This window comes from Solea solea, chromosome 2 (genome assembly GCF_958295425.1).
Source record: "Solea solea chromosome 2, fSolSol10.1, whole genome shotgun sequence".
Classification (NCBI taxonomy): Eukaryota; Metazoa; Chordata; class Actinopteri; order Pleuronectiformes; family Soleidae; genus Solea; species Solea solea.
Genome location: NC_081135.1, coordinates 6,060,031 through 6,082,590, shown reverse-complemented (window position 1 = coordinate 6,082,590; position 22,560 = coordinate 6,060,031). Strand labels below are relative to the sequence as shown.

The window sequence follows — 22,560 nt, the reverse complement described above, 5'->3', positions numbered from 1 at the left end:
TCAATTAAGACGACATACTAACCTATGACCTTTTTGACTGATTTTGGACGACATACTAACCTATGACTTTTTTGACCATTTTTGGACGACTTACTAACCTATGACTTTTTTGACTCAATTTGGACAACATACTAACCTATTACGTTTTTGAGTGATTTTGGAAAACATACTAACCTATGACCTTTTTGACTAATTTTGGACGACATACTATACTATGACCTTTTTGACCATTTTTGGACGACATACTATACTATGACTTTTTTGACTCAATTTGGACGACATACTAACCTATGACTTTTTTGACTCAATTTGGACAACATACTAACCTATTACGTTTTTGAGTGATTTTGGACGACATACTAACCTATGACTTTTTTGACTAATTTTGGACGACATACTATACTATGACCTTTTTGACTGATTTTGGACGACATACTAACCTATGACTTTTTTGACCATTTTTGGACGATATACTAACCTATGACTTTTTTGACCATTTTTGGACGACATACTATACTATGACTTTTTTGACTCAATTTGGATGACATACTAACCTATGACTTTTTTGACTCAATTTGGACAACATACTAACCTATTACGTTTTTGAGTGATTTTGGACGACATACTATACTATGACTTTTTTGACTAATTTTGGACGACATACTATACTATGACCTTTTTGACTGATTTTGGACGACATACTAACCTATGACTTTTTTGACCATTTTTGGACGACATACTAACCTATGACTTTTTTGACTCAATTTAGACGACATACTATACTATGACCTTTTTGACTGATTTTGGAAAACATACTAACCTATGACCTTTTTGACCATTTTTGGACGACATACTATACTATGACTTTTTTGACTGATTTTGGAAAACATACTAACCTATGACCTTTTTGACCATTTTTGGACGACATACTATACTATGACTTTTTGACTCAATTTGGACGACATACTAATCTATGACTTTTTTGACTCAATTTGGACAACATACTAACCTATTACGTTTTTGAGTGATTTTGGACGACATACTAACCTATGACTTTTTTGACTCAATTTAGACGACATACTAACCTATGACCTTTTTGACTGATTTTGGACGACATACTATACTATGACTTTTTTGACGACATACTATACTATGACCTTTTTGACTGATTTTGGACGACATACTAACCTATGACCTTTTTGACTGATTTTGGACGACATACTATACTATGACTTTTTTGACTCAATTTAGACAACATACTAACCTATGACTTTTTTGACCAATTTTGGACGACTTACTAACCTATGACTTTTTTGACCATTTTTGGACGACATACTAACCTATGACTTTTTTGACCATTTTTGGACGACTTACTAACCTATGACTTTTTTGACTCAATTTAGACGACATACTAACCTATGACTTTTTTGACTGATTTTGGACGACATACTATACTATGACTTTTTGACCATTTTTGGACGACATACTAACCTATGACTTTGACTAATTTTGGACGACATACTAACCTATGACTTTTTTGACTGATTTTGGAAAACATACTAACCTATGACTTTTTGGACTGATTTTGGACGACATACTAACCTATGACTTTTTTGACTCAATTTAGACGACATAGTAACCTATGACTTTTTTGACCATTTTTGGACGACATACTAACCTATGACTTTTTTGACTCAATTTGGACGACATACTAACCTATGACTTTTTTGACTCAATTTAGACGACATACTAACCTATGACTTTTTTGACCATTTTTGGACGACATACTAACCTATTACGTTTTTGACTCAATTTGGACAACATACTAACCTATTACGTTTTTGAGTGATTTTGGACGACATACTATACTATGACTTTTTTGACTGATTTTGGACGACATACTAACCTATGACTTTTTTGACTCAATTTGGACGACATACTAACCTATGACTTTTTTGAGTCATTTTGGATTACATGCTATACTATGACCTTTTTTGAAAAAAAAAAAAAAAGTCAGTTTCAGGATCTTTGGAAATAAAATGGATTCTTCTAAGACATTACTTAAATATAATCTTTATTTTGTGTTTACATTTTTTTTATAAGGTAAGTTGCACAAAGTTTAACAGCGTTTTTTTCTTGAAGAATGCCAGGTCACAAATATCAGGACCAAAAGAAACAATTTTTAACCAAAAAGACATTTACAGATATGTTTCAATTCACAGCCAAACCAAACTCTGCAAATGCAGAGACACATGCGCCTGGTCTATTGATTAGGACTAAACTACTGGTAAGCTATTATACATAAACTGAAATGCTACTAATTTACAAATGTCATCATACGTACATAAATACATAAATACACAACATCCACTTATGAGATGAGTAGAGATTCTTTCTGAATCCCAAGAACCTCTAAAGAACAAATCTGCCCTGACAAACACAGTGACTTAAAAAACAAAAAAAAATTGTCTTTGTGGTTCTAAAATTGGTCACTTGTAGCTTTGATTCAAAGATACTTTGTGCCACATGAAGCTTCACCTTCATCATTCTCACTGAGGTGTGCAAACATCTGTTACAATATAAATAATACACTACAGTGAGAATGATTCATGAATTATAAACAGATCTACAAAAACAGCATCATCTAAATGTTGGAATAATGTGTAAGACTCAGCACCACACAAACCACACTATATGTGTGTTTGCCTATGTAGAGAACAAAGGGCCAGTAGAAGCAGCAGTGAAGACAGGGCCAGTGTAGAGTCCTGGTCCATCAGCAGGAACCTGGCAACAAAAAACAGGTCTGAATACACTATATCAGATTGAACGGTCTGGTTTATTGGAGTGTGGTTTTATGAGGCACTGGCACATTATCAATAAATGCACCCCTGCACTGAGAACCAGCTTAAGGCAGTTTGTTTCACTTTGTAAACCACTTATTCTCCCACGCCAACGTTCAAAGACTTTTACCATGGCACACAAGAGTCACGGCTCCGCTACTGCCTCAATCAGTTAGTAATAAATAAGTTTGTGGCTGTGGTGTTTGAAGTATTTCATTCAAATGCGCCTTAGTGACAAAAACTTAACATATAAGTTAGCAATAGAACAGCAGTTCCTGTGTTACAGTTATATAAACAGTTAAAAAAGCTGGAAAAGGCTGTTAAACAACATAAAGTGGGGAACTATTTTATTGTTTATTATTATAACTTAAGATGGAGAAGATTTTATTCATCAAAACACTAGTGTTTAAAAGTGGCTAAAAATCAGTTTTTCCTTGTGTCCCAAGCAGCTGACAACCATGTTTCCAATGACCTTCTCACAGGCTGGTTGTTGTGTTAGGGATGTGCACAAACCCATCAACACTGACTATGTATAAGTACCATAAACAACCACACTCCAAAACCGGAAATGTTACTTTTATAGTATAGTATTAGGCATTAAGGTTGAGATTTCCTTCAATCTAAAAGTTTTACAAATGTTTCATTCTAAATAAAATATAATAATCGTGTTTACACAATAAAACATACACACAAAGATAGCTGTGCATTCAATATGCACAGCTATTGAAATAAAGTTTTAGATGATTATTATTATTATAATATCTGAATAGCTGATGTCAGTGAAATGTCATTAGTGCTAAACCAACAAAAGCGAAAGAAACCAGTTTTTTATGTTACCTCTCCCAGAGCCTGCAAGGCAACTGTAGCTGCCATGGCCTTGGCATGTTTCTTGTTTGGGCTTGCTGTCTGTGGTTGGTAGTCCACACCATTCAATGTGACCTGGAAACAACACAACGTGGGGACAGAATTGAAAGAATATTGATTAAACCGATGAGAAGAAGAACAAGGATGAGAAAAAGAAGGGCTGTTCCTCTGAAACTCATGTACACTTATCTTTCAAAGCATAAAGAATATTTCATTGTGTGGATAAACCCTCTATGTAAGGTTAGTTGATAAAAAAGAAGCAAGACAGAGGCACAAAATCAAGATGACCCACCTTGAAGAGAAAATTCTTGCGATGGTCAGGACCACTGTGGTGAACCATGACAAACTCAGGCTGCATGATCCGCCTCTTGTTGCACAGCTCAATGAGAGCGGACACTGGGTGTTTACCTGCGCACACATATAAACGCAGAATCTGAGGAAGGGGAACTGAAATATTTACTGGATTGGAAAGTCAAGTGGGTTAACGTGGGCGAGACAGCATTTTCAATATGAAACTGAAGTTTGTGTCACTGTGTAAATGGCTCACTCCCCGCGTCAAAGTCATTAGAAGAAAATATAGCAATTTTGCATGATGGCACACAGTAGTTGTTGACCCACATTTGACTTGTGATTTTGGTGTTCCTCCATTCATATTTACCTGAGCCACACAAACTGACAGCTGCCATGTCTGCATGAGCTTAAATAAATCTATCTGATGTCTATGGACTTTGTTGCAAGAGAGTGAGCAGTGTACAAACATCAGTGTCTCCAAAAAAAGGCAAGATGGATTGGCAAACAGTGTCGACTCAAAAAGGTTTTTTTTGAAGCCTTTTGCTCAGTGGCTAAAATCTGGTTTTCTTGCTGGAGGACATGATGCAGGTTTATTTTTTACTATACATGCTGTGACCATGTCTGCTGTGTTTCTGTTACCCATTAGATCCTTGGTTACCACCAGTCCTCCCGTCTGCTTCTGTGGCTTCTCTCCTTCAGCAACCAGTCCTGACAAACAGAGACAACCGTTCCACCATATGAAAAATTGCACAAATGTTTAAGATAAATATATAAGAAAAGGAGAAAAAAAATTATATTCTTCGGCCACAAACCTTTGCGGTCCACTTTGAAGTCAATGATGATTGGCTCCACGGTACCCTCACGGTTCCTCCCTAGGCCCTCCCCCGTCCTCCAGCCCATCTTCCTCATCAGAAACTCCCCCACACCCCCTGACACTGGAGCCGCCCTAAGGAACTGGTCCTAGCAGAGACACAGAGACATGACGTATACATTAGGTAACAAACAGGGAGAGTGTGACAATGCTTGTACTGTGAACTAGTATTAGATGTGACAGGGGCTGCAGTGTCCACTGCACCAAGAACCAGTCTGAGAGACAGAGGCTCACTCTCACTGAAGCGGGAACATATCTATATATGATAACTATAGTGCCCAAAGATATTTGTAATGATTGATTAGAATGGTACGCTGTTTCATTTTGATTTTCTCAATAGATTTTGGTACAGGAAGTGAGCGGTTTGCAAAGTGACTTCATATTGCAGTCAGAAAAAAGGCTCTCTAATGGCAAGGTATAGCAGTGGACATATTCTTAAGATGGCATTCACTTAAGCAGGCATAGATCTTATAAGGTTAGATTTTTTTATGTTTCTAAAAATCTGTTTTTCAGCATTAGCAAGGTCTGCACACAGCGCAGTCAATTCTACACTTTTCTATATGCATATTCATGATTTAACCCTCTTACCTTCTTCAGCCATGCTTGTGGTCCACTGTTGGACAGCTCCTCTGAGGTGAGGACCTGTGCTCCAGTAGAACCAGTAAAGAGACCGGGGACAGTGTTGGACTGGGCCCATGCATCCACCTATGACAACAGGACATTTCCATTAGATCAGAGTCAAAGTGTTTATCTGGAAAGTGACAAGGGAATGTGTCATTACTAAACAACAACTGTGAGTTACTAAAATAAGACTGAAAGAAAATCTCAAAATGAAACCGCAATGTCTGGAATAAGACAAAAAGACAAAACCTATTTTCTTTTACCTAATAAGAGCTTCTATTCACACAGTATACTGTAGGTCTTCACGGGTTTTTACAGTCAGAATTTTAAGTTTTTGGGAAGGCACTAATGCAAAGTCAGTAGTAAACTGGCTGAAATCAGTTTTCTCACAATAAATCCTTTGCCATACTTTGTCATTTGTCATACTTTCGTGGATAAGTAATAAAAATTATAATAATTATTTTTTATCCATCCATCCACCCATTTTCTACTGCTTTATCCTCCACATGAGGATCACAGGGGGTTCTGTGACATCTCATTACTTTTTATTTATTCAGGGAACCTCACTGCATAGATCATAGACAAAGTAAAAAACACAGGAAGCAGGAAGTGTACTGTACCTGCTCTTGTGCTCGGTTGAGCATGCAGATCGCACTGACATCATATGGATTCTCAGCCAAACGCCTCTGAGCTTTGATTCTCTCGGTTACAGCCTGAGAGATATCTACTGGCTGCAAAGAGAGATTGTTTTTAAAATGTTACTTTACTAGCATGTATTGGTGCATACAAACAAAAAAAACTACTTTGCATTTGCACAATCACAAATGTGAGTAAACAAACACATTTCTCACCTGCTGCACTGGGTCAGGAAAAACGCTGTCATTAACAGGTGCTGGTTGTTCGACAGCCTCTGGTGACCCTGCTGCCACTGCCGCAGCTTTGGCTGATGATGACAAGGTGGTAGATGATGTGGGAATGTGACTCTGGGCCTTCCTGGAGGCACCTGCAGTCTTGTCTGCTGTTTTGTCCACTGGAACCCATTCTCCGTAGGCACCCAATGTCTCGCCCTCCTGGACATTACATTACAGTCATGAGGCATTATAAAATCAATATATCTTTTATGTATAATTAGGAAAAGTAACACAAATCAGGAATAATCTTCCAGTTCCTGACTGCAAAATTACTCCCTAAACCTAACCCATAGAATAAAATCCTTGATTTTAGATCATAGCACACAGGGGTGCACACTGCTGCCTCGATTAATTGGTTTAAACGTGTCATTTTGTAAATTTGGTGCTTCCGATCCTTTTCAGATGTGTCAAAGTGAAAAGTGACAAAAACTTGACAAACAAGACAGCAGAAGACCACACGCTCCTGTGGACCTGTGAGCTAAAAATGTTGATTTTCTCTATGGACTTTGGTGCAAGAACAATGAACATATTCTTAAGGTATCACAGACTTAAGCAGGTTTATATATTTTGAATTTTGAATATTTTCTTTTGGTGGCTAAAATCTGTTCTTTCTTGTGTTCCAACTTGCAGCTGTTTCTCGGTGCAGGGGATGCACACAGCTCAATCAGTGCTGACAATGTGTCATTGCCTCACACAACCACACTAAAACGGACCTTTTAAATCATATTATAAGACTAAAATCCAATGTGCAACTTTTCTGACCTTCTTCCGATGCTGGCACCCCGAAGACACAGGAAACTCCTTGGCTATGCCGGCATCACTGCGCACTGTAGGGCGAACTGCTGTGTTCTGGAGGAAAATCAAAAGAAAACATGGTCATTATTTTACAAAGAATGAACATGCTGTCTAGCAGAATATCAGCACTGTGTATAAATTAACCTGCATGAGATTATATCAAAGAGACCTGAGTTTGGCACTAATTAACTCAAAGCAGCAGGTATAATTTTGGACTGTGCCACACTATTAATGTTCATTGTCAGGGTTAATAAACAGTTTTCAAGCAATTTTGAGGTCAGTTTTCATGCTTTTCCAGCACCTTACAGCTGTGGCAAATGACCATTTAACTATACAAATACATACATACATACATATTCAGAATTATTATTTCAGTTTTGTTTGTTTTTTTATCAAATTGAGATGTCATTATGCTACAATAAATTAAAAGTGGACTTTGAATTTCATTTTGACTTTGACTTATTTTGTTCCTCCATCTAATAAGCAAATTACTAAGTCAGATAGCTATTTGTTGCAAAAGATATAGAGTCACTATTTTAAGCATTTTCAAGCACATTTCTAACCTTGAAAACACAACATTCGAATTCAAGAACGTTCAAGGATTTCAACATCTGTACGAACCCTGTGCACTGGGTGCAGTGGAGTAATAAATATGCTCTCCAGCACTTCACTCACACCACTAGTTTTTGAGAAGGTTCTTCTCTATAACTAGTTATGGTCTTGTTCAGAGCAGGTTCAGCCACACATAAAGAGTGACATATAAACTTAAGTGTGTATTGGGAGTTACATTGATGTTGAAGCTGATGGCTTTTTGCTCCCGAAGAGCTGATCCTCCAAATGGTTTCCCATCCTCCTCTTCATCTGACACATGAGGAACAGCCACCGGCAGCTCTCCTTTACTGTCCACAATCATCTTACATTTCTGCAAGCACACAAACAGCAAATAAGCTCCAAGCAGGATCAGTACCAGTTTAAACAGACTTTTTTTCCAGACCCATATTACATGTGCATTTTGACTGAAAAATAATTACATTTTCAAGAGGCCAAAAAAATATTTGTGAAGTCCTGTGTGACCTTGACCTTCAACTACCGAATACATTTGAGACAGCCACATCTTTATATGATTCTCTCAAGGCATTCATTAGATAACACACTAACAGGCAAAATAAAATCAGTTCATCCAAAAGCCCACGTCAGTGTTTGTGCCAAATGTGAAAGGATTTCCTTAAGAATGCGCAACGGACATAAAGATGAAAAAACCTTGGCTACGGCTACATCCAAAGGCAAAGACACAAAGTTTCACTGTGTAACCGAATACACCGTTTTGTGTGAACTCATCTGACAATGGCTTGGATGTAATGGACATTTGTTTATATTGAAGAAGTTACACACTTATGTGGCAGGTACAGTATTTACAGTGAAACCTCAGTAAGTTCTACATTATGTTACTGTGTTGTTCCCTTACATCAGTAAACTCCTTGATGCTGATGCTGTTGGCCTGCTTTGCCACTTTCCTCTTCACTTCCTCCAAAGAAGCCATGTTGGGCTGAGCAGCAGCAGCAGCAGCAGGGGGAGGTTTGTTGGTTATAGAGGGCAGTGCGAGCAGTGAAGACAGAGAACCCATGTTTGACAAGGCTGCCGTCATGGTGGCTGAAAGAGACACAGAGAAACACAAAAATTTAAATGATAATATAGAGCCTTGAAGGTAGAGTTTCGGATTTCTCAGAAGCATGGTTGTATGATGACAGAATGACGATAGGAATCAAAATCATACCGGCAGTCATACTGGCCACTGCGGCGTTCATAGCCATACTGGGCAGAGCCAGGGGAAGCACTGTGGACCTCAGGCTGGCAGGAATGGGCATACCTGCTTTGGCACACATGGCAGCAGCATTGGCCTTGGCAATTTCCAACAGCTGCTCCTTATCTGTGGGAAAGAACGTAATTCAAAACATAGAATGTGTTAATTTAACAGAAAATATTGAAATATTTAGCATAAACTAACTTTACTTTTTGGGTTAGAGATTAATCTGATCATTATTTCTTAAGTCAATCAGCCAAAATGACACAATGTCCACAAACCAAGATAAAATTTCTTATAAAGCAATGCTCAAAACAGATTAAACTGTTAAAATACATAGCTATTTATTTAGTAATTGATTAATAATGAATGCATTGTTGTACTGTTGCTGCCGTGTACTGATTGAGGTGCGATTACTCTACGAGAAATAGCAATTCCCCCTGAATGTTTCGCTTGTCAGTTGTCTGTGGTGTTAAAGTAACTCAACAGAATGCACAAGGAAGGGATGCTTGAAGCTTTGGACACCTTGATAAATGTCGGTGAGTTTTCCGTTCTGACAGTGGAATAAGGTTGATGCATGACACAAAATCTCTCTCTATAAATAATAAAGTCAAAATGCAAATAAAAATGCAGGGGCACAACAGTTTACAATGTGTGATTTCATATTATCTGACCTAGTTCAGTAATGCGGTGAGGACTGTTGCTCGAGCTATCATGTTTCCTTGTAGGGGATCTATCTTTGCGGAGGATGAGTACGGGTGAGTGACTTGGCTCTCGTTTCCAGCGATCCCTCTGACTGTAAGGCGCCCTCCTCCGACTCCGTGACGCTGACCTGGAGCGTGAGCGTGACCTCCTGGACGTCCGGCCGCCTGACCTATATAGATGACAGGTAAGCTGATTTATTTGTAGTTCTGTTCTCTGTTCAATGTCAAAAAAACAAACTGGAGAGAATCCAGGTAAATAAACAGTCCAGTCACGCTACCTTGATCTGGATTTTGTCCTCCTTAAACGGCTGTGAGATCTGGATCCCCTCCTGTGGCTCCTACATGGGGACCTGGATCTTTTCTTATTTTTTGACGACTTTCCATCTTTGCTCCTCTGTGGAGACTTGGACATTTTCTTCTTCTTCTTCTTTGCTGGTGATTTTCGGTCTGTGTTAAGGTTTTCTGATGCTTTCAGCTGAGAAATGATGGGCTCAGCGGTCTGCTTGGGTTCAGTCACTATGGACTTGTTCAGTGCAGATTGGGATATGCCACAACCTGCAGCTGTAGTAATAAACAACAGACAACATTACATAGACACATTTTAACACAGCAAAGCTCATTTATTATGTTTGACTTTGGGTAAGGTAAGGAGTTGCCACACAAATTTTTTTTTTTTTTTTTTTTTACTTTACCTCATTACTGTTTTGATGAGGAAATGTTTTTCACATCACTATCTCTGAACCATAACTGACACTTAGTTCAGATTGTGCAAATAGAGTATGTTTCAACCGTCATTCATTTAATGTGTGGAGTATCAGATGACTCTGAACTAGTTTTCTCAATGACATAAGAATATCTATAAACTTTAGAAGAGAGATGTGGCAGAGGTGCTACTGGTATCCATTGATACAGAAAAATTCTGGTATAAAAATACATTTTGCACTAAATATTCCATATTCAGGCACTAACGAATGATTATATAAAGGCCTTTACTTTAACAACCACCAATGAGTGCCTAAATTTGGATTTCTCATGCAAAAATTGTAAACTTTTCTGATACCTTCTTAATTTATTTGTCTGTTTACGATAAAGGTTGAGTGTAAAATGTACTTCCAGACAGTGAAATTGTTTTATATTGAAGGACTAGTTCAGGTTATTTAAAGTGTGGCTGTACAAAGTTCTGTCAACGCTGATTGTGCGACCCCTGTACTAAGAATCAGAATTGGACACAGAGGCAGAGGCCTGTAAAACATGGATGCCAGTAGGGGAACAAGAAAAATAACTTAGGTTTGTCAACTGTTTGATCAATACCAGTCCATAGAGAAAATTATGTTTCTAGCTCAATGGGACATGGGAGCTGCTGGTCTACTGCTGTCTCGTTTGGTAGGTTTGTGCCTCTTAGGGTGAAGTGAACAAAAGATTTCAAACACCAAAGTCACAAAAAAGTCTAATTTTAACTTACTGATGGAGGCAGTCGTGGATCAACAACTTCTGTGTGCCATGATGTAAAATCGCTGTTTTTCCCCTATAAAATATGGTGCAAGAGAAAGAGGGGTTTACAAACTTCATTTTCCCCGTTGGAAAAGGTGGTCTAATGGTGAGTTACACCTGAAATCATACTCTTTAGATATCCAGGCATAGAGCCTTTTGCAAAGTGGCTGAAATCTGTTTTTCCTGGTGTCCCCACAGACAGCCATGTTTTCAGTGAGAGCAAGCTGCCGTGTCTCAGACTGGTTCTTGACGCAGAGGGTGTGCTCAACGCAATCGCCACTGATGATTCAAAATACCTGAACTATTATTCTAACAGGACTCCGAGCAAAGTATACGTGAGATGACATCAAACAAGTCCTACCTAATTGTTGTGTTGTTTCCTCTGCTTTCTTCTCTGCTGGCATTTTACACTGGTCTTGGCTATGTAACTCTGTAGGCGGTGAATCTGTCAGCTCCTCTGTTTTGATGTTTCTTGGAGTCGGACTGGAGGCCAGCACAGGTGGCTCATGGCTTTTTGAAGGAACCTTAGCGGACATGTCAACAGCTCCTCTCTTCTCTGAGGAGCTATCAGCAGCCAGGGCAACCAAATCAGTAAAGAGTGAAAAGCCACAGGTTCATGATGAGAAAAGAGTTGCATGAATTCAGACGCAATGTTGATTTTCCAACTACATTTATAGGTGTATAATTACTGTGTTTTTGCCAGTGCAGCATGTGTGGTGTTCAATAACAGATACTGTCAGCAAATTAACAAATGTGAAACACAGGTTCCCATAATTTAGTTTTCATCCAAGTAAAAATGTGTGATCCTGATACAGCCACATGATTACTACTACCCTGAGAAACATGTGAGAATACATGAAAACTGAAATGTTACATCATCAGTGTTGTAATGAGGTCTTGACACAGCTGTAGACAACCAGGCATATTGACTAGTGATACCAGTAAAAAAAACAACCTACTAATGTGTGTAAGACATGGATTATGTGTAAAAAATCATTAGTTGCAGCCCACTTTACATAACACACAGTTATGAGGCTGCATTTGAAAGAGCTGAAAAATTAGAAGTGGTAGGTGTGGTTCATTATTTAACTGCTTTAATTTCATATTGTTTATATAAGAAAATTAGGTTTTTGTAATTTAAACTTCAATATTTAGCTTTAAGCTTTTCTTCATACCTTGACCGGGTCCTGTGGCATTGTGAACTGGACAAAGAGCGAGTCCTTGATCTTTGGTGGTGGTGTCCACACCGTGAACGTGAGCTTCTCCTTACTGAACGGGAATGCGAACGATAATTGGAATGTGACGGTGAGAGGGATCTGCTCCTCCTCCCATGATTCTCCTCATCTCTTCTTCCTTTATTGGAGCTGTCCTGTTAGCAGAGAGTAAAGCCTTTAATTCCACTGTTGTAGTAAAAATTTGACATCATTTTAAACTTAACTAAGTCACCTAAACAGTGGATCCAACAAATAACAGAATAACACTTAACTTCGAGGTTACAGAAGAGTTGCCATTTAAGATTAAATCGATTGTTCAGGTTATTTCAAATGTGGTTGCATAAGGTACCCCCCCATGCCCATGACAGACTGAGACACAGAAAACCTGGTTACCAGAAGAGACACAAGGAAAAAAAACTCATCGTAAAACGGCCTTTTCCAACAGGAAACTGAATTTTGTAAACATTCACTCTCCTGCACCAAGGACCATAGAGAAGATGGGCATTTTTAGCTAATAGAGACAAAGGAGAAGTATCTCACCTGTTTGGGGATTATATCAGGCAGCTCCTCTCGTCGCCTTGGCGAGGAGGCTCGACGACATTTACTGTCCCTCTGTCTTGACATGTATGGGGAGTCAGAATCTGATGAGTTGTCATCACCTTTCCTCTTTCTCTTCTTCTTCTTCCTCTTCCCTGATGAGTGCCGCTTGTGGGATTTGGACTTGCTCTGCTTATCCTCACCTGTAGGTGACATGTTTTATACATCATAAGACTTCATACCTACAAATGAGATTAAAATGGGGCTTGTTTCCATATTGCCCTGTGTCTGTATCCAGGTCAACCAAAGGTGAAGTCATTGCTCTGGCAAACTCTGAAGAGATTAACTTCGGCAGATCAGTCATGAACAGTAATTAAATTAAAAACTACACATAGAATGCACTACACTATAAAACAAGTATACAGTATATACACATACAGGATACAGCGCTGCTGATAGTCAAGCATATAATTGTAAAATTAAATATAAAGAAAAAAAAAACACTGGCATTAAATACATGTGAGAGAGTCCTTTCTAACATTAATATGGACAACTTTTTGTATACATCAATACATATATTGATCATAATATATACAACATAAACAACATGCTTTAACTACCAATCTTATAACAATAGCAGGTGCATTTCATATATCTCAAAACCAGGCAGTGGCATCTCCATCCATACAGAAATGATTTTTTCTATACAAATGTGAAAGTGAAAATGTAAGAAATAGTGAGTGTGGTGATGTAGATCTGTTGTCAAACTAGCACTTTAGCATATAGGTGATTTAACAACATAGCACATTCCTTCCTTCTGACACGCCAGTATGCTTTGTTGTGTCTTTCAGTGGATTAGTATTCTGCTGCATTTTTCCCACAAGAGCTGATTCACACACAGATCACTGATTAAAATAAAAGAGACTTACCTTGTTCCATATCCACATCTGCTGGTGTTCCTCTTCTGTGAAGCAAAGAAAAAGTAAAAAAAGAAAAATAGTTGACAATTAATTAAGTAATTGATTATTAGTCGATTAATCAATTAAACACTGCAGTGCTAGAATGATGTGACTGAAAATGTGTCTTATATTTGAGCAAACTGTCAATGAGTTTAACTTATACAACTTGTCTATGTAATTCTGAAGCACGTCTTCAAAATACCTTGGCGTAATACACCTTTTACACAGCAGATATTTGTTGACATGAAATATTAGGAAAAACACAGGCTTTACCAATAACATTATTTAGGGTCCCACTCTGGTTTTAAGAGACCCAGGGTGTTCAAGTGTAAGTGTAGGTCACACTAAATACTAGATACTTAAACCTGTAGAAGCTGTTTTTTAAGTCTTGTTTTAAAACTGCATACACGTTTCCTGTATTGTCTGGATGTGTTCCAATAAAGTGATTGGGACATAATTATACTGTATGGTAATTTAACATTGTTAAAACAACAAATATAATGGCGGACTAAGCTTTTTGCATAGTATCGTATATGTAAAATTAGACTGACATTCTGTAGTTCATCACAGCAAATCAATAAGAGATGAGTAAAGTTTGACATAGGATTGAGATCATTAACGTTTATTTTCAGCTGTACCTACAATTTGTGCTGGCCATGACTCTTTGAAAAGCCATAATTTTGTTCTGCAATGTGCGCTCACTTTTTAAAATATTTGTTTTAAAGAAATAAACTTGGGAGGTTTTATGCTTTTATCAGGATGTGAGTGAAAATTGATTATGTGCTGTATATGTAAGACAACAATTTTGTGATGATTAACATCCACACATTTTGTTTTACCTTGTCTGATGTTTGGTTCCTTCCAGTTCTGCCCCAGACTCTGAGCTGCTTTCCTTTTCGTTCTCTCTGTTCCTTTTCTTCTTCTTACTTTTATGTTTTTTGTGCTTTTTATGTTTCTTCTGTGAACCACTGCGCCTCACGTCTTCCTGCTTCTCTCTGTCTGAGGGGGCTATCTCATCTCTAACCGTCTCACTGGCAGCTCCTGCTCCTTCAACAGCTCTGATGGACAGGAGACAGAAGAAAATATGCAAAAATATAAAGAATATAAAAAAAATATTGTTGTTAAGGAAAGGAAGGAACTTTATTGTCATCATACAACCGAAATTGCACAACGAAATTATGAGGACAGATGGAGGGTTTATCAGAGCCACTGCAACTGAGTGTACTGCCACACAATGGACATAACCTGACTGAATGTGTCATACATTCTTACGTTTTGATGGCCAGAGGAAACCGGAGAGCCCGTAGGAAACCTACGCAGACACGGGGAGAAAATGAGGAAAGGTCCCAGATCAGGAATCAAACCCAGCACCTTCTTGCTGTGAGGCAGTACTGTTAACCTTGGTAGTGGTTTTGTAAAACGAACACACCTCAGACTAGGAGTGGGTCAAAATATCGATTTGGGGATATATCGTCACCCTTCCTCGTGCAATCCTTTATTCGATAAGCCCAGGAAAATATCCATATTTTAATTAACAAATGAAGGGGCTCTAACGTATACTGTCCCTGCCAATTTCACTTGCCGGGCATTGCTACTTCATGTCTCCTCACAGCGGCGCTGCTCAAGGAAAGGAAATGAAATAGTCTTTATTGTCATTATTATACAACTGAAAGTGCACAACGAAATTTTGAGGTCAGATGGATGGCTGATCAGAGCTGCTGCGACTGAGGGCGCAAGGGCCACAAGGGACCAACCTGACAGAATGGTGGGAGGAAGAAACCCACACTCAATTGAATGTGGTAAACTAGGGCGGAAGTTACCTGGCCAAAGAAGAGGGTACAGCATGTTAAGAGATGCCCCATCCACATTCAATGCATCAACTTTTTTCACAGACATTTGGTTTTGTTCAGTTATACATATATCGAGATACATCACTATAAAACTGTCTTGTAAATATATTGATTATCAGAGAACCGTTGTATCATGATATTATTGGTACCATGGATCATGTATCGCGTATCACATCGTGAGGTACCATGTGATTCCCACCCCTGCCTCAGACAATGTTTGATAAATATCCAGAGTCAGGAACCCGGCTGGAAATTCACGTTTGGAATTGAACCATAAAATTATAAATGTACCTGTTGAATTCTGACGGTTTTTTGACCAAACGCACTATCTAACTGAAACTCATGTGCAGGAGGGGTAATGTTTATTGGTCCAAATGCATAAAAACACATCCGTAATCTAAGAGATAGTAGCCACTCACACTGAGCGTAAATAAGCAAGCTAACCGGCAAAGCTATGGTGCACTATAAGGCTCCATGTTGTTGCATTTAATACACACACATAATTCACACACATGATCCCTTTACAACTGACGGGTTAATGTTTACCCCGCCGGCTTACAAAAAAGCCCTGTTATATCTATACGTTTAAACGCATAAGTACACATAGCGTTAGCTTATATGCTAGCCAGAGCGGCTTCTGTGGCAGCAAAACATTCATTTTGCACAATATAGCGGACAGTCTTATATTTATCTGTAGAGAAATCCCAAACTAAAAAACACATTCACGTACGTTTTGTCTTCATTCTGGTCTTCAATTTCTCTGATTTTACTCAATATGAAGTCCTGAAAGATTTGTTCTATGTTGGCCGCCATGTTTTTTCTTTCGTAGTGTGCATCACAGTTTCAGCCCGTGTATGATCCGTTTCCGCTTACGAATAGTTCCGGAACTAGGGAATGTTCCTTCCCGAATGTTCTAATTAATTACACATAATTGCAAATAAGAAAAATCAAATGTGTTTTTGATTTGGTACAGTGTCCACGTTTACATATGCTGGAACATATAGTATAGGATAGTCACACTGCTGGAAGAGCTTTGTTTTACCTTTATTTAGAACATAATGTACCATGTATAAAGATCCACAAGGATGCTGTAAAAGCACTTAATCAGGTTCATCAAACCTGTAGCTTCTTAATCAAGGACTATAATTGATGATGAAAAGATGTGTTTGTTTTATCAAAAAAAGGAAAATACCTGGAAAGAAGGAGACAAAGCTTGCATAGAGAGATGATACTTTATTTCATTAGAGGACTGCAAACAAACATTCATATTTATAAGTGAGGTGGACTGTGTAAATGTGAGTGTTAAATGTGACTCAGCCAGTTAAGGATCACAACTTTGGTCAGACAGACACAAGACAGGACATTCTGTGAGGGAAAAGAGAATGAGAGAGTAGCTAATTTCGATCCAGTTTATCTAAATCCACACATAAAACTTAGCCAAATGTGCCCTTTCTGGATTTGCATAAACTATACTGTTAAAACTCTTTTTAAAAACTCTTTTACACATTAAAAGACAGCATATGAGTCTTTACAATGATTTGACTCACCTTATAGAAGCCAATTCCAACCACAAGAAGAAAAAGCTGCAACTGAGTCAAAATGTGATTGAAAATGTTGATTCACTAAGAAAAACAAAAAGGAAAAACTGATTTGATCCTTTCAGACAATGTCTCAGTTAATAGACATAAATACTTAAATCATCAAATTATTTTATATTCTGTGTCTATGTATGATTATATTAGAATCTATGTCTTAATTAAGAGAGCGTAATCATGAAATCATAATTTGGACGTATGATGTTGAAGGGATGTTTGTTGTTGGGCTTTGATGGAATGTGTGTTTGGTCGAGAATTCAACATGATCCATTTAGATGTTTTCGCTCATGACCTCAGCAGCAGACGCTTAAAGGAATAATTCAGGCTTTAGGAAGTGTGGTTGTAAAAGACACCTCCTTAAGACACAGAGACTCACTGAAAACATGGTCATTGGCAGGGGTACTAAAGGGGATAAAGGCTAAATCTTCGGTTTCCAGTCAGAAAATGGCTTTCTAAAAGTGAGACAACGCTGTGAACATATCCATAAGATATCATAGACTTCAAGAGACGTATATTTTATGAGGAGATTCTTTGGTTCAGAGGCTGAAATGTTTTTTCCATTGTTGACAGGCATGTTGAGAGTGAGCCTCTGTGTCTTGCTGGTAGGGGTGGGTACAGCACAATCTGTATAAGTCCGACCCACATACAAACATACTTCAAAAAAAGAAAGAAAAAAGAATTGTTCCTTTAACTGTTACAGACCTGTGTATCATGGCGGTGCAACTGTAGTTCACAGAGGCAGTTCAAGGCGTGCTTACATTCATAGTGCAGGGAGGAATGTGACCGAAAAGGGGCAGTGATGAGTACAAGTACAAAAGAAGAAAGATGCACGGCAAACTCCTTCAAATGGATTTTATACGAAATGCCGATGCAGTTACAAGGACAGTGTTTACTGTGTGCCTGCTGTGAGTGGCACAACAACCTGATTCAATTAACTAAACTGTACTTCTAACTTAATTCAACATTGAAATAAGGGGTGTACATTTTCGGGAGTGGTGCCAGAGTTCAGCTCATCACGTCAGAAAATGAGATTACACACAGACAGTGTGATGACATTCAGTTGAACAATCACACAAGTGGTCGTCATCACAAGAACAGAGAGAAACATAAAACAAAATCACCTAAACATTATGGAGATTCTATTCATAGTGTGCAAATGTGAGTAACAATATATTATAATAATAATAATAATAATAATAATAATATTAGTGAAAAGAAAGTCAATGAATATGCAGAGGAGATGTTTTTATGCCAGTAATGTCATTTTAGTAACAGTAACGTGCTGCACTGCAATGTGGGACTAAATGCATAGAGTACCGCACACACAAAGGGTGCTACTACTCTTTTTATTCCATTGTCAGAACACTAAAGAGAAGAAGTAGCATGTAATTTCATGCATTTTTTTGCATGATTAGTTAACATCCAATGTCAATGCAAACACGCAAGAAGATGTGAATTTAGCACTGGTTGCCCCAGGTGATGGGCAGTTGCTTGTTTTGCCTGTTCTGTTCCAACACCCCAGTACCTGACTATAATGTTTTCTTTTCCAATCCACCGTTTGTATCTTTAAACAGGGCTCAGTTTCATTACACTTTAGAAACAGACCTGGATCAGACCTAATTTCAAATCAATCAAGGACAATTAATGTAAATTAAATGATTATAAATTCAATCATCAAATTATTAAAGTAAGTGCTGGCTGAATCTTTTTTTTTTCTTCCAGTTGATCCAGATTTTGTAGAAAAAACTCCCCCACAATCTAGATCAGTTACATTCAAATCACATCATGTCACCTCCATGTCTTTAGAAAAACACTTTTAGATGAAAATACTGTAACAATGATACCAAATCTTCTATTTGGAGTCCAAAATCAGCTGTGTGGGTGAACTTCACTGGAAGCCCACAGACTTTACCAAAAGTTACTTCAGGCATGTAACTGCCTTTTTCTAGAAAGAAAAAAAAAAGAAAGAAAGAGGAAAAAGCACCATCTACATGAGTGCAGTTCATAAAATAAGCCACAAGGGAGAACACTAGACTAAACTAAGTCCATCACTTGGGTTGACAGGCCACATGATCCTTCAGGGTCCAGAATAAGAGAGACCAATCCACTCAGGCTCTGCAGTGAAGGCAGTGATTGCTTCTTGTGGTTTATACGTGGTATCAAAGTGAAAAGCAGACATCCCAGTCTCCGATTGGGCCAAAATCCTCCCAAATGTGATTCCGTCTGGAAGGCAGAGTGCATCTTTGACTCTATCACATCACACAGGTGATAGTGTGTGAGCTACTAAGCAAGCACGAAAAACATGCATGTGCGACATATAATAAAAGGAACACAGATGTAGATGTCCAAGTGATGACTTTGTGTCTCATCAACATCCCTTATAAATTATAGTCCTCTGTAAATTAAACGCACATCATACATTTGTGACTCTGAATCAGATGTTGAGGCCTTTTTCCAGCTGCTTTTCACAACCACCAGCAGTGATGCAGTGCAGAGGGCAGTCAGGGATTTCACTCCAATCCAAAGGTGCTGGTTTCTTCCACAGCAGTCAGCATCTTCTCATACAGCATTGAGAAGGATGGATATGGGGGCAGGTCCAGCCGATTGAAGCAGGTGTGAGCTCTGGAGACAGCAAACAGGAAATGATGGTGTTTCTTTCTTTCATTTTTAACCTTAGACATCATCTTAACTTAACAGCCACACTGGACACATTGGTGTGGAAAAGCGATGGTCACTTCCCACCCTATGATTTGTTTCTGCATCTGGACTATTGGTTTTGTTTTTGCACATTCCATGAGTGAATAAAACCAGGAAACCTTAAAAACGACTCTTATCCTTTTTCATTTTGGCTGCATCTGGAAATATCACTTTATCATCAAACGGTTACAACTGTTGATTTTGGGTTTGAATACAAACTGATCAATCCTCTAAATCATAGTGAAATACGATTTGATACAACACCTTTGTCGTGTAAAATTCCAACTATGAAAAGATATTTTCTGCAGGCTCTTCTTGTGTTTACCTAGGCAGTGATGTTACTTTCCCCCACTTCTCCACACAAAATCTGCGTGGTCCGTTGCTGCCTCGAAGAGAAGCAAAGCCCTCGTATGGAATACTGGACGTCCCGGTTACAAACTGATGACACAGAGAAGACAGAGAATTAACAAGTGCACAGGAGGTGACAGCTGAGTCCAGCACCTGATATAAGGTAACAACAACAAATGTGTAACTAGTATAAAAATACATTTTAAAAAGCATTTACATAAATATACTGGTACAGGTTCTTTCCGGCACCGATGCGAGTGGCAGCCTTTCTAGCAGCGTGTTTACACTTTTAAATTTCCTTACTAGACTGTACTTTACTTGCATGCCTCTTATGTTTCTATTTTGTAACATATTCCTGGAGCTGCTGAACTGTGAATTTCTCTGTGAGATGAATAAAGTATCTATCTATCTATCTATCTAAACATGGGTAAAAAGCATGTTAAATTTTTTCTGGAAACTCTTTAATGAAGATTTAATATCTGAATAAATCAAATGAATCCTCGTCTGCTGCCAAAATATGTATTTAAAGTGTGCAAGATGTGCTTAAATCTATGATATCTAAAGAATATGTTCACCATTTTGACATTAGATGCTTTTTTCTGAGTGGAAACTGAAGATTGTAAACCACTTACTCGACTGCACGACAGTCAATTGTCATGAGATATGTCTACGGTAAGTTTGTCTCACCTGGATAAATCCAAATGAAGGATTTCCAAAAACTAAAGCCACACAATAACACATCTAAACCGATGGAGGCAGCAGTGGATTAACAAATCCTGTGTGCTGTGATGCGAAATCACACATTTTCTCTATGGATTTCAGTGCATGGAGTGAGCAGTTCACAAAGCGACACAATCTTTATTTTTAATTTGTAAAATGCTTCTATCATTGAGGCAAACACACGGACTTCTTAAGATATTGTTGAATTAAGCATGCATAATTAGGTCAACTCTCTTGCCTGCTTAGTTTTACTGTTCCCATGTGCCTCCCATTTAATCTCTGATTTTGCTTTGTCGTCAAAGCACTCTGTTTATAAAAAAGCTGTTATATACAGTAAATACAATTATTATTAATCAAAGGATTCATAAATAACAGCAGAATTTATGTATAAACAACCTCCCCTGTATCACAGATCAGCAAACACCACTGACACACACGCACACCTACCTGCAGAAGTCGCAGTCTCTGTTCATTGTTGAACCTTTCAACTGCCGCCCAGAACCACCGGATCACTATATGGTTGTCATGGTAACCTGAAAATAACAACTCAAGTCATGCAACTGTGGCAACATGATAATGATGATATGTCAAAAAGAAAAAAACAGGAAATGAGTGTAACCTTAAACTCCTGCAGCCAAACCTGAGGATTTGGAGGTTTACAGTCCAACATTTAAAATAAGAGGATAGTTAAGGTTGTAGGAGTCAACGCTGATTTGTCAGTCACACTAAAAAAACAACTATATTTTATGTGCGTACAGATTTTCATCCATCAAGTCCTTGAGATATTTTAGTCTGGATCAAAGTAGTGGGCCGACTGTAAGACAGATAATGATGACATGGCTGGCATGCTAAAAAAGGGCAATGGCACATATCCAGCAGATTCCATGCTCTGCTTGACATTTTTAGGCCTCATGTTTTCCAGCTCATTTCCTACCTCCTCTGTACTCTGTGTTGTTCCTCCAGTCTGATAAATCAATCTCAGCAGTGCCGGCAATCACCAGCTCCAGCTCCCTGGCATCAAACACTGACACCAATCTGGCATCCACCACCTGGGTAACACGAACACCCATGCAGAACAATGTACTGTTGTTGGTTACTAAGTTGAGTTTAGTTCAATTCGTATGTCATGTCCAGTATCTGATTTATCAAGACACCATTGATTTTTTATAAAAGAATAACAACATCTGCAGAGAAATAAGTCAAATTAACTACAGCATTTTATTTCATATAGCCTGCACAACCTGTGAAGGGTTGATCTAATTTACACATAGTGACATTGGGGCAGAACTACCAGAATGAAGGCTCAATACCATAAATGTGTCATATCTTTTAATACATTCCATCAAAATGAAGCTTATAAAATAAATACCAGTATCAGCTGGCATTTACACTTAGCTATGAAATATATAGACACTTACAAAATAAATGAGAGAAGCACTTCTCTGGAGCCA

The 22,560-nt window shown here is 38.2% G+C and overlaps 2 protein-coding genes across 7 annotated transcripts in view; both read right to left on the bottom strand.

Annotated features, from left to right (window-relative positions):
- Positions 1-2,057: 2,057 nt before the first annotated feature.
- LOC131455441 (protein SON) lies at positions 2,058-16,618 on the bottom strand. 2 transcript variants are annotated; one of them, XM_058623070.1, is made up of 21 exons: positions 16,480-16,594; positions 15,172-15,211; positions 14,739-14,957; positions 13,870-13,904; positions 12,944-13,143; positions 12,365-12,558; positions 11,551-11,753; positions 9,977-10,259; positions 9,669-9,868; positions 8,968-9,120; positions 8,659-8,843; positions 7,981-8,115; positions 7,161-7,247; positions 6,339-6,557; positions 6,108-6,218; positions 5,455-5,571; positions 4,808-4,955; positions 4,635-4,703; positions 3,997-4,112; positions 3,678-3,779; positions 2,058-2,784 (listed from the first exon to the last, which is right to left on the bottom strand). In XM_058623070.1, the coding sequence occupies exons 1-21, from the start codon at positions 16,490-16,492 to the stop codon at positions 2,707-2,709; spliced, it is 2,907 nt and encodes a 968-aa protein (XP_058479053.1). In that variant the 5' UTR covers positions 16,493-16,594; the 3' UTR covers positions 2,058-2,706. The 2 variants fall into 2 exon arrangements, with proteins under 2 accessions (XP_058479053.1, XP_058479052.1); XM_058623069.1 differs by lacking the exon at positions 15,172-15,211 and having other exon boundaries at positions 16,480-16,618.
- Positions 16,619-16,967: 349 nt separating this feature from the next.
- The window catches only part of hecw2b (HECT, C2 and WW domain containing E3 ubiquitin protein ligase 2b), a 32,857-nt gene continuing 27,264 nt past the window's right edge, over positions 16,968-22,560 (bottom strand). For all 5 annotated transcript variants that reach the window (XM_058617711.1, XM_058617734.1, XM_058617720.1 and 2 more), the window contains 4 exons: positions 22,044-22,158; positions 21,557-21,642; positions 20,367-20,479; positions 16,968-19,966 (listed from right to left, as the gene is read on the bottom strand). In XM_058617711.1, the coding sequence (XP_058473694.1) occupies positions 19,855-19,966; positions 20,367-20,479; positions 21,557-21,642; positions 22,044-22,158 (426 nt within the window). In that variant the 3' untranslated portion in view covers positions 16,968-19,854. The remainder of the gene's footprint in view (positions 19,967-20,366; positions 20,480-21,556; positions 21,643-22,043; positions 22,159-22,560) is intronic.

Excerpts from the sequence above, each read along its gene's own strand:
- LOC131455441 (XM_058623069.1), bottom strand. The coding sequence starts at position 16,562 with ATGGCGGCCAACATAGAACAAATCTTTCAGGACTTCATATTGAGTAAA. Across the intron at positions 10,260-11,550 it reads GGAAACAACACAACAATTAG|CTGCAGGTTGTGGCATATCC; the intron begins GTAGGACTTGTT and ends TTATTACTACAG. Across the intron at positions 9,121-9,668 it reads TCACCGCATTACTGAACTAG|ATAAGGAGCAGCTGTTGGAA; the intron begins GTCAGATAATAT and ends TCTTTCCCACAG.